At 39.7% G+C, this 17,281-nt stretch overlaps 1 protein-coding gene across 1 annotated transcript in view; it reads right to left on the bottom strand.

Annotated features, from left to right (window-relative positions):
• Positions 1-17,281, bottom strand: part of ttn.1 (titin, tandem duplicate 1) — a 143,868-nt gene that overhangs the window by 116,097 nt on the left and 10,490 nt on the right. The window contains 23 exon segments of the mRNA XM_016445598.1: positions 408-686; positions 1,094-4,738; positions 4,954-4,998; positions 5,230-5,724; positions 6,016-6,489; positions 7,123-7,311; positions 7,428-7,553; positions 7,657-7,941; positions 8,651-8,879; positions 8,975-9,143; positions 9,654-9,795; positions 9,867-10,127; positions 10,218-10,478; positions 10,565-10,825; positions 10,916-11,179; positions 11,272-11,532; positions 11,653-11,913; positions 12,004-12,267; positions 12,376-12,648; positions 14,541-14,807; positions 14,904-15,185; positions 15,280-16,979; positions 17,108-17,276. Of these exon segments, the coding sequence (XP_016301084.1) occupies positions 408-686; positions 1,094-4,738; positions 4,954-4,998; positions 5,230-5,724; positions 6,016-6,489; positions 7,123-7,311; positions 7,428-7,553; positions 7,657-7,941; positions 8,651-8,879; positions 8,975-9,143; positions 9,654-9,795; positions 9,867-10,127; positions 10,218-10,478; positions 10,565-10,825; positions 10,916-11,179; positions 11,272-11,532; positions 11,653-11,913; positions 12,004-12,267; positions 12,376-12,648; positions 14,541-14,807; positions 14,904-15,185; positions 15,280-16,979; positions 17,108-17,276 (10,602 nt within the window).

Here is a 17,281-nt window from a genome sequence, read left to right as displayed (position 1 = left end):
GGGGGGGGGGGGGGGGCAGTCACTGGGAAAGATCTTAAAACTATCACATAAATTTCCAAGTGTCTGGTTCAGACATGAGAGGCAGTACTGATCCCAGGAGGATTAATTATATTAATTAAAAAAGAGAGAATATAAAAAATAACATTAAGAGGAAGAGCTTGAAAGATTTGGACATTTCTATGTCTTCAGTGATTTCATAATCACTACACACAAAGAATTTAAGATGCAACATATATTGTTTATGTAAGATTACAAAACGTACACAACTGTGTCATACAGAAGAGTGCAGATTGGATTTCAAGGAAAAACAAAAAACAAAACAGTGAAACCTTGAAAATCAGTAACCTTTGTTAAAGAGTTGCCAGCAGCTAAAGCAAAGCATGTGAATTCAAAACCAGTCCACTCACCAGTGATGCTCAGGTTAGCAGAGCAGGTGTCACTACCATGCTTGTTTGAAGCGCGACAGCTGTATTCACCAATGTCATCCTTTGTTGGGTTGAGGAGCTCTAGAGATGATGTGCTTTGCCTGCTGATGATCCTGAATTTGTCACTCTGTCTAATCTCTGAGCCAGACTTGAACCACTTGAAGGTCACATTGGGTGTCTCTTCAATTTCACATTCAAACTTCACTGGGCTACCAATGTTGCTCTGCACGTCACAAATCTTCTTTTTGAAAACTGGAGGCACTGAAATATGCAAGGAGAAAAAAATACAAAACATTATTACATGGGCAATACTATGACAACTGACTTGAGTGATATATCAGAATGCATCAGAGATGGAAAGGAAGGGATGACTAATCCTGGGATAACATGAAAAAAAGTGATGTGAGCGTTAGCAGAAGGGTGATAAAGAATCACACATGACATGGTCATGCTTGAAGAACTCAGAAGATGAAAAATGTGCCATTATTTTGAAAGAGGGTGGAAAGATGTTTAGCACACAATGTATTCTTGAAAATAATTCTTAAAGAAATTGTGAAGTAGTGGGAAGATGATGTAGCAGCTGCCTACTAGTTAATTAGTGATGGTCTGAGTTGAATTGTTAAGAATTATCTATCTCATCTAAAATGACAAAATCCACACGGTCCAACCTCTTGACACAACAGTGAGCCTTGATGACGATGATATCTTGCCAGCTTCACTCTCAGCCTCGCAGGTATATTCACCTTCATGTTTCATCTTGATAACTTTGTTGATTAAGAGTGTGTAAGAGTCATTATCCTTTAAACATTTGAACTCTTTGCCAGATTTTATCAATACTCCATTCAAAAGCCAGTTTACACTTTTTACACCTTTTATTCTCACAGACAATGTAACCTTGGAATTCTCCTCTGCATTAATATCTTTTAATGGTATTTCAAAAAAGAGCTTTTCAGGCCAAATGTCCTCTGTTAAAACCTCCTCTCGTTTGTCTTCTTGAATAAGAACATCCATAGGCTCTTCCACAGTTTCCTGCCTGTGAGGTGCATCAACCGTAATATCTGAAACAATTTTAATTTCCCTGTGTTCAGTCTCAGTGAAACTGTGGATCTCCATCTTGGATTCAACAGTCTTCTGAGTCACATCGTGCCTTGACTCCTGGATACCAGTTTGCTTTTGAGACATTGCAGATTGCAAAGAGACTTTAGCTTCTGTTTGCAGAGCAGCAGACTGCATTTTGGGTGTTGCAAACACTTCAACATTTTCTGTTAATATTGCTGAGGATAATGGATATGAAGAAGCTTTGCTAAACTGCAATCTCTCAGGTCTGTCAAGTTTTAAGATGTTTGACTGTTCAGAGGTCAAGATGGGTTTCTCCTGATTAAGCATGGAGTAGAAAGCAGCATGAAACTCATTTTTAAGAGCTGCTGTCTGTGGGTATTCACCCTCGAAGGCAATTGTAATTTCAATGGGTGGACCAGCTGTTGTAATAAGGTAAGTGAACATCAAGTATTTCGGTTCCATGTGCACCCTGACCTCCTTTACTTCCCCGACTTCTAAATTTTGCACTACATCTGCCAAAAGCAAAGGTTGCTCACAAGCCACAGCACATCGAAGTGTCATTTCCAGCTGTTCTCTGATGTCCAAGCTGTGTGATTTTGGTACAGGAATTAGAAAGGTAAGCTCCTTTGGAAGAGTTTTGCTTTCCTGCGATTCACTTACTAAAAGAGGTTCTAGTGGCTGAGTTGTAATGTTTATTTCAGTTGCCTCTGATCTGGTAAATCCCTGAGACATTTCACCTGTCAGAGTATGTTTTTCCTCCATAAGTATTGAATGCCTTACAGATTGACCTTCTTGAATCTGAACTGCAAAGTCTTGCTCTGCAGCCTCAAGAGAAACACAACTTTCTGTTGATATGGCTTTTTCCTCTACATGATAAGACTGAACCGGTACTTTAGGTTCTACATCTGTCTTACAAGTAAATTTCTCAACTGCTTTGAAACTGTCTGTGCGACCCTCTTCTATTGAATGAGATTCTGACACAGATGCTGCATGCATGTTATTCCACCAATCCTCTTTCTGCACAATTGCACAATGCAGCTTGACTTCACTGACCAGAGGGCTTTCCTTTGAAAGCGGATCAGTCTGTGAGACTACCTGAAGCACACTCAAGGGTCTGGCTTCTGTTTTGCGCTCAATCTTAAGACCTTCTACCATCACATCAAGACCTTTGGCATAATCTGAAGTTAGTTTTACACGTTCTTCTTTAGTGGCTACAAATTTACGGTCTTTTTCTTGTCTCTGGATGGCTTTCTGTTCATCTGGCTTTTCGACTGAAAGTAACCCTTCTTTATATAAAGTAGTATTCGACTGCACCGAGTGAAGATGTAATCGGGCAGGAAACTCTTCTCTGGGCTTTACAACAATTGTGGTATCCTTGGATGCTAGCTGTGTTGCCGGTTCATAAAAAAACGTTGTCTGGTCATCAGAAGAAACTGCGTGCAAAAGAATTGGCATTTTTTTGACATCCACCTGCTCGAAACCTGGCTTCTCACTAGTAAATCTGCCCTCAGACAAAAGAGTGCCTTGGTCACTGATAAGCTGTAAATTAAGCACCTGATCCTCTTCTTTTTGGGAATGGACTGAAAAAGGATGCTCTAGAATAGGTATTCCAGTGGTGTTGTCAGCTTGAAGCTTGTTCTTTTCTTCAGTAATCAGGGCTGATTTTAATATTGGCTCTTTAGAGAGCTGAGCAGTTTCCTTGTCTGGACTATGCATTTCAAACTTTTTTTCTTTTAAAAGAGTGTGCTTAGTCTCACTGACTGATGTAAGCACTGGTTTGGTTTGTTCTTTTTCTGCTAAACATTCAATGGACTCAAAAGTTGCTAGCTCTGAAGTATGACCTTCTGTAAGTGCTACATTCTCCGATGATGTTGCAGTATACAATAACTTAACCCCTTCTGTAACTCTGTAGCTTTTCTCCTCTTCAGGACTTTTAATTTTTGTGCATTCTTCCCGTAGAATTGGTAACTTAATTTCAACTTGAGGACCACTAACAATAACCTTTGGCTCTGAAGTTGTTTGTATCTTTTCAGTTTCACTTTTTATCAAATCCTCAGCTTTCACTATGCTAAGAGGTGTAGAACTATCTGAAATGGCGGATTTAAGTTTTGAGTGCTCCTCAACACTCAATTCAAGCTTTCGTACGTCTGGACTAACAATTTGATGACAGTGCTGCTCAGTAAAGCCTTGGTTTTCTTGAACAGCAGAGGCCATTGCAGCCATATGCAGCTGTTTCAGAGGAGTTGCCACCACTGGCATTGGCTGGGCAGGGGCAACTTTTACTCTCTTCTGCACATCATGAGACTGAATCACTGTAGCTTGGTGAGTTACCTGCTCCATGTGCACAGTGGCTGCAGATATATCTAAAGCATGCAAGGTACCCATATGCCCACTTGTAACAGTTTGCCTGTTTTCAGTGCCAGTGGTGTAAACCATCTGTTGTCCTTGCTGAAGGCTAGTCCTGACTTGTTCTGGAAGACTGACACTATACAAACGTGATTCAGTGGTTTCAGAAGCTGTCTCCAAGAATACAACGAGTTCTGCAGTGCAAGAGGTTTCTCCAAGAGGATTAGATGCCCTACAAGAGTAAAGATCACTGTCGCTTTGCTGAATGCCTAATATCTTTAAATAGCCAGACCCATCTGTATTGTTCACAATGATGCAGTACTTACTAGGCTGCATATGTTTGCTACCTCTATACCACTGAACATCAGGAAGTGGAGCCCCTGTTACGGTGTATTCAAAGAGAGCATGGCTACCGGCTGCACACTTCACATGCTCAATTGCTTTGATGAAATATGGAGGCTGCCCAAAAGTCTCTTCTTGCTCCTTTATGTCCTTCACCTTTACATGAAGATAGGATGTACATGTTGACTTGCCAAATCGGTTGCTCGCGTTGCAAGAATACTCTCCTTCCAACTCTTTGGTAATGTTAATTATGACAAGAGTATGTTCTTCCTTCTCTTGGACAAATGTATAAAAAGCTGAGGATTTTATCAATTGGCCATTGTGGTACCACTGAATAACTGGCTTAGGAAATCCAGAAACTATCACAGTAAACTTAGCCGTGTTTCCAAAAGTTGCGATTGCTGATGAGAATTTTGTTACAAAAACGGGCTTTTCTGGCTTTTTCTCTAATGGTTCTGAAAATGATTTACACTCTGGCTGGAGTTCAAATGTTTTGCTTTTTTCTTTTAAATGAAGACTTGTTGTGCAAGAGTCCTCCCCAGTTGATATAGTCGAGGTAGAAAACACTGAATAAAAAATGATGAAATGGTTCAATAAAATGTTCATAATATGCAATATATTATATATATAAAGTACTTTGTTAGTGGTGGGAAAACCTATAGATACATAATTATGCAAAATAATTTTTTTACAAAAATATATACAGAAAAAATAAATAAGCCTCACAACAAAATGAAGTAAATAAATGATAAGTCAACAAAATTTGTATTTAATCATTTACCTTTTGCTTCCTCTTCATAACTGGCCTCCTCATCCACTTTAGACACTGTAAAAACACAAACAAATATTTTATGTGTGACAGCACATCATGCAGTTTCTATGCAGTATTTTAGTATCTGTGCATTCTTATTATTATAAACCCATTTTCTCCTTCAAACATAATGAAAATGGACCACATCTCCCTTGTAGATCACCCATGCCGTGACAGGTGTCTACTGCAGTCACTATCAGACTCCTATAGAGACAACATTTGCATGTTGTGAATGCAAATGCAAACCTGTCTTCACTCTGAGATGAGTGCTGCATGTTTTGTCTCCTGCAACATTGATAACCTTGCAAGAATGTGTGCCCCCTTGTTCAGAACCAATATTCTTTACATTTAAGCAGCACAATGGCCCGTCATGTTTCAAGGAGTATGACCTTGGCTCTTCAACATTCAACTGGTTGTGTAGCCATACAACGAATGGAGAGGGGGTTCCTTTGATTACATAATAAAGAGAAACACTCTCCCTTTGTTTGGCAAGGAATTCTGGGGACAGTTTCACAAGGAACTCTGGCTGCATTGCATCGTATATGTCACGCTCCAACAAAGGGATAACATCAGGATTGTAATGTCGGCTTATCTGCCACTTTGTTGTCAGGGCTCCAAAATTCGGGAAGGACTCCTGCTTTTCTTGGTCAGTGGCCTTTTTACTTGACTCATTTTCAGTTTTAGAAGATTTACTGATAGAACCGGAAGGTACGAGGGTTTCTTTAGGGTTCGCTTCTTTAGCTGAGTGAGAATAAAGTTAGGGAAATTTATTAGGGATTATTCAGCAAAATATTTTAGCATTGATAAGAACAAAAAAAAATTTAGTAAGATGGAGGATGATGTTAGGCCAGGCATGTGAAGGATTAAACTATTTAAAATATTAAAATTGATTACATGGGATATTACATTGTAAATTAATTAAAAATTAAAGTTGGTTATAATCACATGAAACATATTTTAGAATAACAAAACACCAGCAGGAAGCAGATGGGATGAAATGAGCATCAAAGGCAAAACAAAATCTATAACCACCTTCCACTGTGAGCTGTGCAGATGTTCGATTTTCACCATTTCTATTTTTAACAGTACAGCAGTAACTTCCCTGGTCCCCAAGATGGACATTGAATATGATGAGAGAAATGAGCCCGCCTTGATGTACATACTGCACCCTTTCTGTATTTGTGATTGTCCTTCCATTATGATCCCATATAATTTCAGTAAATGGTTGTCCACTGAAGGAGCAGTTGAACTGAGCCACATCACCCAGGCTGACAATGACATCACTCATTTTCAGGGTCAAAGTGGGGCTTGTAGAATATTCTTCCATAGAGGTAACTTGTTGGACCTCAATGCTTTTAACAGATGTTGTGGACATCATCACCGTAGAGACACTTTCAAAAGTTTGCATAGTGGAAGAATGAGTCTCACTCTGGGAGGTGACCATCTCCGAATGAGTCATTCCAGTGCTCGAAACACTTTGCCTACCTACTGTTCTCACACTGAGATCTGAGCGATAAAAAAAATAACATTAGACACTTATAAATGTCAAACTGCCATTTAAGTTAAAAAATAACAGATTATTACTGTAGTGAGAGATGGCAGAATTTCATGGATGAGTTCTCAAAATTCATGAAGATGATGACAAGCAAAAGGAGCCTTCCATTTAAAATGTTATTTATACTGATGATTTATGGGAAAAACCCTATTCACTGAAAAATAAAGCTTGGTTTTTAATGGTCTGTGGTTAGTTCTCTCAATAATGAAAGAGAGGTGATGCGATTTGTATCTTTTAACACTTCTATATCGCGTTTGAATGATCTATGAATTTTGATGGAAAACAGTGCCTTTGACATGCACAGTAAATAATGGGGTCCTGGTCTTGGTAAGATCATAGATGGCAGTGGAACTAAACACCTGTCTCGTGAAATCCATAATGATAATGAGATCCCTATGAGAAACAGTTTGTCCAAAGTGTATTTTAAGTTAATGACCTGAGAATCATGCATGACATCTAAAACCTGTATTAAGCAATGGAACATGCTAATAAGCCAAACCAAAAAAAAAAAAAAAAGGTCAGGTCGTTCAACGAAAAAAATATGGAATTGTCTGGAGAGAAGGAACCTAAACGTTTGCACATACCATTGACAGTCAAAACAGCGGAGCAAGAGACCATTCCTCCAGAATTGCGTGCAACACATGTGTATTCGCCTGCATCTGCAACATATGCTCTGGAGATCTCAAGCTGGCAGGTGTCATCAAACTGAGACATTCTGAAGTTCTCAGACTCCACAATCTCCTTATCTCTGAAGTACCAGGTAATCTTCAGATCTGCACAAATCAAACAAACGCTTGTTAAATCCACAAAAAATATTATACATGCATATTAAGAATTTAGAATATATTCTATTTTCCACAGTTGTTCAATTCACAGGGTTGAGCCTTACCATCTCCAGAGACACGGCACTGGAATTTGGCTGATTCTCCCTCTTCAGCAGAGGTATTTTGCAGTGAGGTAATAATTACTGGTGGAGCCACTGGAGCCACCGTGTCTGGAGAAACCACTTCTGAAACTGTTTACAAAAATCATGTTTGTGTTAAAATGTTAGTTATATGAAAGAATTTAAAACTAATGCCTAATACTGGTTTTAAACAACAGTCTGATAATGAGCTCACCTTCCACATTAAGTGAAGCAGAGCTTGTGGCTACTCCATAGTCATTCTTAGCTTCACAGTTGTACTGAGCTGCATCCTCTGGGAAGACCTCAATGAGCAACAAAATGTGCTCATTTCCCTCCCTCAGGAACTTACACTTGAACCCAGAAGACAGGGCCTGAGAGTTCTTATACCAAGATACCTGAGGCTGAGGAATTCCTTTCACTTCCACAGAGAAACGTGCAGGTTTGCCAGCCTCAACAGACAGGGGCTGCATGTCCCTGATGATCTGAGGAGGCTCGGGGACTGAATTAAATTGAGACACATATTAGACCAAGACAATCAACTTCACTGCTGATATTATATGGGCTATAAATAAAGCTCCACTTTGATACAGCTGTACAATGCACTTGGAATATAATGGTATGTCATCAACAGAAAGAGCTAAAGACATATATTCAGATTAAGTATTGTACATACACAAGTTCATTTCAATTCATTTGTTTTGGGGTCAGAATGCATTAAATTGATCAAAAGTGACAGTAAAGACTTTTCCATCACTACATTTTTTTTTATAGAGATGCCTTTCTTTAGAACGTCCTATTTATCAAAGCATCCTGAAATGACGGTTTCCACAAAAATAAGAAGCAGTACAATTGTTTTCAACTGTGATAATGATAATAAGAAATGATACTTGAGCAAAATTAGTATATCAAAACAATTTCTGAAGGATCATGTGATACTGAAGACTGGCATAATGGCTGAAAATTCAGCTTGGCTATCCACATGAACAAATTGCATTTTAAAAGATATTAAAATAGAAAACAGTTTAAACTTTAATAATATTTCATAATATTACTGTTTACTGTATTTCTGATTACATAAATGCAACCTTGGTGAGAAAAAAAGATTTATAGAATCTTAATGACCTCAAACTTTTGAACAGCAGTGTGTATAATAAATAAACTGAGCATTTATTTAAATATATTTATAGATATCTGAACTGTACACTCACTCTGGACATGCAGATTGACTGTGCTCCTGTTTTTTCCTGCAATGAAAGTGTATTCTCCAGCATCACTTCTGTAAGTTTCAGTGATTGTCAAACGATGTGTCTTTCTAACTGTCACATAGTTGAAACGCTCATCAGAAGATTGAATTTCAACACCATTTTTCAGCCAGCGGCCTTCAATGTCATCCTCATGAACTTCAAACTCAAATGTAGCCCTCTGTTTCTCAACCACCTGGAAAGCATGAAAAGAGAGGGGAAAAAAGTGGTCTCGCCATGGAACACAGATAGCGTTTAACAAGTGACTGTAATAAGACAATGGATAGTTACAGTGATGTCCTTCTCAGCAGGCTCAGAGATGCGGACATCTTTGCCCTCCACAATGAGGTTTGCCTTGGAAACGCTTGCACCAGCAACCACAGAGTACTCTCCAGCATCAGACATGCGCACTGTCTGGATCATCAAACGCTGCAGGAATTTGTCAATGGTGGCTTTGAATCTAAAAGAATGGGGAAGTTATGGACAGAATTTAGATCTATAGACTGCAAATAATCACTTTCTTAATCATTTTTTTTTGTCTGTTTTTTCAGTAAAACTATATATACATCCTTAAAACAAGATTATATTATACTTAAGAAGCAAAAATACTAAGGGCCAGATTTACAAAACAAATTGGCATGAGACGACAATTCCATAACAGAACAGAGGGGAGTGGAAAGTTCTGCAGCTGATCTACTGACAATGCACAAATTAAAGAACACAGACACAGCCAGATCATTTTCATAATGACCAACGCAATCTACCAAGAGCAGTGCAAATAAGCATAGGGTCAAGCAGAGCCAATGATAATCTGGTGCAGATAACCTGCCGCAAGCAGTTAGTAAACAGTTCTTGCCCTAAGAATTGTATGTTATACATCCCTTGTTTTAAGCATTAATCAATCAAAATTTAGTGAGATTTATTCTTTAAACAAGAAAAAAACTATTGTTAAGCAATATCTGCAGTGTACCTGTCAGACATCTCAAGTTCCTGCCCATCCTTCATCCACATCACAGGGACACTGGGTTCAGAGAGCTCACATTCAAATATAGCCTTCTTCTTCTCAGTTACCTTGATATCTTTAACGTGCTTGGTGAATTCAATCACACGAGCTAGAAAACAGATTTTTGTTAGCCAGTCTATTAAGTTACATAAAGGCAGCTGTAAATATAACAAAACTAACCATCAACAAAGAGTTTTGCAGACGTTTCAGCAGATCCAGCCACAAACTTGTAGTCTCCTCCATCCCCAAAGTGAACATTTCGGAGAGTGAGTGAGTGAGTGAACTGTTTGGTGCGAGTTTGGCACCTATCACTGAATCGGATTTCTACACCATTCTTCAGCCATTTGTAGGTGATGCCTTCATAGTTGACGGTCACCTCAAATGTAATAGTGTCTTTTTCTTTAGCATTGAGGTCTTGAAGCATGGATGTGATCAGAATTGCTGAAAGATTTTAAAAAGCATTTGTGAATATGCTGTAGATAGTAATTTTATATTCCTTTCAAGCTTACAGACAACGTACTAATTACTCACGTTTTACAGCCAGAGTAGCAGAGACTTTGTCATTTCCACAAACAAATGTGTATTCTGAAACATCCTCTTGGCTGGCATTCATGACCTTCAGCTGATGAAGTTTGCCTTGCACCACAATTCCAAACTTCTCGCTCATTTCAATCTCAACTCCATTTTTCAGCCAAATCGATGGAACATTGAAATGTGAAACTTCACACTCAAATGTTGCCACATGGGTCTCTGGAATCTCAATGTTCTTCAAAGGTTTGGTGACTCCCAAATCTGAATATATGCAAGAAACATATTTAGAATGCCAAATTTCACATTCAAGGTGAACACTATTTAAAAAAATATCTCAAAACACTTACATTCAACATGAAGATGTGCACTGCACTGCAGATGCCCGACCACAGCAATGTATTCTCCTGCCATGTGACCTTCAACACTCTGAATGATAAGTTTGTGGGCTTTCCTCTCAGACAGTGTTTTAATATTTGAACATGGCTCGAGCTCCTGATTATTAAACATCCACTTAACTGGAATGTCATCATGGGACAAACTCAACTCAAATGAGGCAGTGGCACCCAGTAGTGATGTCACATCCTTTGGTTTTTTCACAATTTTGATAGCTAAAAAGAGATTAAAGGGTACTGAAATACATCTAACAACAGCAGACAGATTTAATTAACTTTGTACTTGAAAGATAATTAAAAACATACTTTCAACATTGAGTCTGGCATTAGCAGAGAGTTTTCCCAGTTTGAACCCATAGACTGATTCATCTTGGGTGTTACAGTTCTTGATCTTCAGGGTGTGAACCATGCCTTGGACAGTTATCTCAAATTTATCACTTGGTTGAATCTCAACACCATTCTTGATCCACTGGGATCCTTTCACATCTAAATGGGTGAGTTCAAGACTGAATACTGCCTCCTGGGTCTCGGTAACAGTTTGGTTCTTTATTGTCTTCCTGATTTTAACGGCTTGAATAAAAAAAAGCAATAAATTCCATATAACTTCTAACAAATTAGAAAACAAAATGAACAATTAAGTATTCTAGTGACACACAGTTTACCTTCAACCTTCAAGTTGCCGGATGTCTTGGAATTTGCCACCTGGTAGATGTACTCTCCAACATCCTGTGGCCTGGTGATGACGATGACAAGGCGTCTGACAGCACCTTTGTTTTCACTTATGATATTATCGCTGAAGTCAATGGGGTGGCCATCTTTAAGCCATTTGCCTTCTGTAGCAGGATTAGCAACTTCACACTCCAGCTCAGCAGTCTGGGATTCTGCTACAGTCACATCATGGAGTGGCCCATTTATAGCACCACCTAGTGGAGAGATTAAAATTAAATGTCTCAACTATACACCTGACATGATTCTCATATTGTGCATGGCAAAAAAAAAAGTATGTACTTTGATTTTAAAAAGCAATATGAATGTCTACATACCTGATACAGTAAGTCTTGCTCTAGATTCCTTCTCACCAGCCATAAACATGTACTCTCCTTCTTCATCCTTCATGGCATTCAAAACAGTGAGGCTATAGTGTGTACCTTTGCCCTCAATCTTGTACTTTGGACCTGCCTTTAAAGGTTGACCCTTGAAAGTCCAGAGAGCATCAATGCCAGGATGAGATACCTCCACTTCAAAGGTGACATTCTGGGTCTCAGTGCAAACGCAGTCTTCCATGTGCTTAACAATAGATACAGCTATAAAACACAATGACATTATAAAAAAATTTAAAACAAGAAAAACAAGAAAATAAATATATAATAACACAAATTTTGAGTGACACTCACGCTGGACAGAAAGTTTACAGGTTGAGTCTACTTTGCCAGCAATCAATTTATACTGTCCTTCATCTGATGCGTAGGTCCTGTTAATAGCCAGTCTCTGTTTAGATCCTTTGACAACCATCTGGACTCTATCACTTGCTGTCACCAGCTTGTTGTTGTGGAACCATTTCACTGAAGTTATATCAGTAGCAGAGATTTTAGCCTCAAGGACAGCTTTAGTTCCTTCCACTGTGGAAACATCCTTTAGTGGTGCCAAGAAGCCAATAGCTGTGCAAGAAACAAAATGATTAATGAAACACTCACTATCCTCATGAAAATGGAAATCAATGTTTGAGAACCCACTGAACATTCATTTATAGTTCAAAAGGGGCTTACTTTGAACTGTTAGCTTTCCATTTGTAGAAATGTCCTGAGCAGGAACAACAAATGAGTACATTCCTGCATCATCCTTACTGGCGTCCTCAATGAGAAGCTTATGGGTGACTTTGTCAATGACCATGTGAATCTTATAGGAAGCAGAAATGGCTTGGCCATTCTTCATCCATGAGCCCTCAACATTTTCCTGAGAGAATCGCACCTCAAGTTGGGCAATATCACCCTCACAGATTGTCAGGTCAGAAAGACCTTGCATCAGAGTCACAGGGCGCACTAGAGTGAACCAAAAAATATTCAAGTAAGATTTATATGACAACCAAAATGAGTTTTGCTAGAAAATGTGGTAGCTTAAAAAATGCTTTTAAATCTCGGTTGCCTCATACTCACATTTCATCTTAAGGGAGGCACTTGTCTTAAGATCTCCCACTCTAAAAGTGTATTTTCCCTGGTCTTCTTTCTTAACATCTTTCACAGAAAGGCTATGACGACCACGACGTGCAGACACAACATATTTGAGGCTAGGAGTGATTTCTTTGTTCTCAAAATACCAGGTGCCTTCAGCATCCTCACGGGACAAAACACACTCAAACTCTCCAGAGTATGTCTCAGGTACTTCCATATTCTCAAGATTCTTTACAATTTCAAGTGGTGCACCTGCGTAACACATAAAATTGTGCATTTGACAAATAATTCACTGCTCAAAACTGATAAACACTGATGGATGAGAAGAAGAAACTGCATTGTACTAACCTTCAACATAAAGTGAGGCACTGGTTCTTATGTGGTCATCGTCAACAACCACACAACTGTACTCTGCTTCGTCATTCATAGAAATTATCAGCACTGACAGGAAGTGCACCTTTCTGTCAGAGTGCATTCTGTATTTGTCACCTGAGAAAATTTCTGCATTGTTCTTCATCCATTTGACCTTCACAAATGGCTCGTTCGTCTCACATTCAAAGGTCACCATGGTGTCCTTCTCTTTAGCATTCTGATCTTCGAGAAGTTGTGTGAATGAAACAACTTGTTTGCCTAAAAGCAAAGCCAAAGCACAATGACTGAGGATTACTTTTACCATTTATGCGACTGAATATGCAAACAGCAACAAGTTGGAAAAATGTTTTACCTTGAACCAGTAGGAAAGCATGGCTTGAGGTCTCTCCAGCAATGTTCATGGCTTTGATCATTATACTTGCTGAGTCCTCAGCTAAGACATTTTTGATCACTAATTCACAGACATGGTCCTCTGGCCAATACCAGTAAACCCGGTCTGACTTCTCCAATAAGACACCATTCTTGAACCACTGACATTCTGGATCTGGTTTACCAGTGATTCTACAGCGAAAGTGTACTTCATCTTCCAGGCAAACTGTCTGGCTCTGGATCCGTTCTATGATCTTAGGAGCCTCCATGCTTGGAGAGAGCACAATTTTCTCTGGTTTGACTTTGGGAATGGTGAGTTTACCCTCCTCTTCATTCTTCTCAGCATCAGGCCCTAGTTCTTTTGCATGATGAAGAAGTTCTTCTTTCCTCTTCTTCAGCATACCCTCATAAGACTCATCCTTCTTGCGGGACTTCAGTTCTACGGCAGTTATTGCTTCATAGTAGCCCTCCTGGGTCCTACGCTTAAATTTGCTTCTTAGCTCCTCTGTTTCTTCTGTTAATTTCTCATGGATTACTCTCTCAGTTTTCTTTAGCTTAACCACCTCCTTGGGTTCTTTAGAGGTCTCAGATGGTTTCTCGGCTTTGACAACCTCAAATGAGACTCTACCATGCTCTTGTGTTGGTACAGGAGCAGGAGCCTTAACCTCAGGTGCACGACGCAAGATTGACCTGAAGTCCTCCTTCATCCTTACTGGCGTCCTCAATGAGAAGCTTATGGGTGACTTTGTCAATGACCATGTGAATCTTATAGGAAGCAGAAATGGCTTGGCCATTCTTCATCCATGAGCCCTCAACATTTTCCTGAGAGAATCGCACCTCAAGTTGGGCAATATCACCCTCACAGATTGTCAGGTCAGAAAGACCTTGCATCAGAGTCACAGGGCGCACTAGAGTGAACCAAAAAATATTCAAGTAAGATTTATATGACAACCAAAATGAGTTTTGCTAGAAAATGTGGTAGCTTAAAAAATGCTTTTAAATCTCGGTTGCCTCATACTCACATTTCATCTTAAGGGAGGCACTTGTCTTAAGATCTCCCACTCTAAAAGTGTATTTTCCCTGGTCTTCTTTCTTAACATCTTTCACAGAAAGGCTATGACGACCACGACGTGCAGACACAACATATTTGAGGCTAGGAGTGATTTCTTTGTTCTCAAAATACCAGGTGCCTTCAGCATCCTCACGGGACAAAACACACTCAAACTCTCCAGAGTATGTCTCAGGTACTTCCATATTCTCAAGATTCTTTACAATTTCAAGTGGTGCACCTGCGTAACACATAAAATTGTGCATTTGACAAATAATTCACTGCTCAAAACTGATAAACACTGATGGATGAGAAGAAGAAACTGCATTGTACTAACCTTCAACATAAAGTGAGGCACTGGTTCTTATGTGGTCATCGTCAACAACCACACAACTGTACTCTGCTTCGTCATTCATAGAAATTATCAGCACTGACAGGAAGTGCACCTTTCTGTCAGAGTGCATTCTGTATTTGTCACCTGAGAAAATTTCTGCATTGTTCTTCATCCATTTGACCTTCACAAATGGCTCGTTCGTCTCACATTCAAAGGTCACCATGGTGTCCTTCTCTTTAGCATTCTGATCTTCGAGAAGTTGTGTGAATGAAACAACTTGTTTGCCTAAAAGCAAAGCCAAAGCACAATGACTGAGGATTACTTTTACCATTTATGCGACTGAATATGCAAACAGCAACAAGTTGGAAAAATGTTTTACCTTGAACCAGTAGGAAAGCATGGCTTGAGGTCTCTCCAGCAATGTTTATGGCTTTGACCATTACACTTGCTGAGTCTTCAGCTAAGACATTTTTGATCACTAATTCACAGACATGGTCCTCTGGCCAATACCAGTAAACCCGGTCTGACTTCTCCATTAAGACACCATTCTTGAACCACTGACATTCTGGATCTGGTTTACCAGTGATTCTACAGCGAAAGTGTACTTCATCTTCCAGGCAAACTGTCTGGCTCTGGATCCGTTCTATGATCTTAGGAGCCTCCATGCTTGGAGAGAGCACAATTTTCTCTGGTTTGACTTTGGGAATGGTGAGTTTACCCTCCTCTTCATTCTTCTCAGCATCAGGCCCTAGTTCTTTTGCATGATGAAGAAGTTCTTCTTTCCTCTTCTTCAGCATACCCTCATAAGACTCATCCTTCTTGCGGGACTTCAGTTCTACGGCAGTTATTGCTTCATAGTAGCCCTCCTGGGTCCTACGCTTAAATTTGCTTCTTAGCTCCTCTGTTTCTTCTGTTAATTTCTCATGGATTACTCTCTCAGTTTTCTTTAGCTTAACCACCTCCTTGGGTTCTTTAGAGGTCTCAGATGGTTTCTCGGCTTTGACAACCTCAAATGAGACTCTACCATGCTCTTGTGTTGGTACAGGAGCAGGAGCCTTAATCTCAGGAGCACGCCGCAAGATTGACCTGAAGTCCTCCTTCTGCTGTATCTCAAATTTTACAAGATGCTCAGTAACACCTTCAGGGTTTTCAGCCACAACTTTGACATCTCCTGAATCATAGGGCTTGGCATCTACAATTTCCAAGTAGTGAATACCATCAAACTGAAGTCTGAACCTTTTACTCTTGCGGATGAGCAGTCCATTGAGGTACCAGTTAACTTTTGGGGTAGGGTAGCCAGTCACCCTACAGCGGAATTTAGCAGTTTCTCCCTCCGTAACTCTTACTGGCTCTGGAAGTAGCACAATCTCTGGCTTAGTCTTTTCAAAATTATCATCTCCAGTAACTCCAGAGGGGCCACCCTCATGTGCAATACGCTCTATTTCTTCTATTCTTTGTCCTCGCCTTCCCTCTGGCAACTGAGTTTCCTCAACAAGGCTTTTCTCATCTTTAACAATTAGTGTAGCAGAGGTCTGGTCAACTCCAAACTTGTTGGTAGCTCTGCAAGTAATGACGCCACTATCTCTGGAATAAGCAGCTTCGTAGTCAAGACTGCAATAGCCAAACTCACTGACCATGCGTAGTCTGTTAGCAGCTTCCAGTGGCTTGCCATCATGCAGCCACTCAACAATCATGGTTGGGTCACCAATAGGGGTCAGTCTGCACTCAAAGTGTGCAGGTCCAAATCGCTTCAGCCTGACTGAGGTAAGCTTCTTTTTGAAGTGAGGCTTCTGTTGCTTCTCCTTATCATAGAGGTCACCGTCTTCCCATTGTTCCTGACCATAGCGAAGATGCAGTGGCTCTAACTCTGGTGCAGCAATTTCTTTGGCCTTGTAAGTTCCCTTGGGAATGACAAGCTTTTTCTCAGGCTGAGGAATTACTGCATCCACCTCAATGTTAACTTTGCAGCGTGTGGTATCTCTGCCAGCTTTGTTGATAGCAGTAGCAGTGTACCATGCGCTATCAGATCCTGTACATGATGGAATCTTGAAATGAGCTTCGCCTTTACCACCCTCAATCCTAATAAACAAGTAAATTCAGTTAACTGTAATACAGAAATGTATTTTTTTACAGCATACACATCATCACAGGGAGTAACATTTTGATCATTTACTTACACCTGTATATTTTTAGGACTGAAAACTTACCTAATATGTGGGTGTTTGTGTGGGGAGATTATGTCACTGTTCTTCAGCCAAACAATGTCAGGAAGGGGATTGCCAATAGCTTTAACAGCTAGCTCAACCAAAGTACCCTCTTTAACGCTGATGTTTCTTAGCTTTTCCACAAATTGTGGTCTCACCAAGTTTTCCTTGGCTAAA

The sequence above is a fragment of the Sinocyclocheilus anshuiensis genome, unplaced genomic scaffold (genome assembly GCF_001515605.1).
Source record: "Sinocyclocheilus anshuiensis isolate Anshui unplaced genomic scaffold, SAMN03320099.WGS_v1.1 scaffold179, whole genome shotgun sequence".
Taxonomy (NCBI): Eukaryota; Metazoa; Chordata; class Actinopteri; order Cypriniformes; family Cyprinidae; genus Sinocyclocheilus; species Sinocyclocheilus anshuiensis.
The sequence above is the reverse complement of the archived record's forward strand: the minus strand, read 5'-3'. Positions and strand labels throughout refer to the sequence as shown.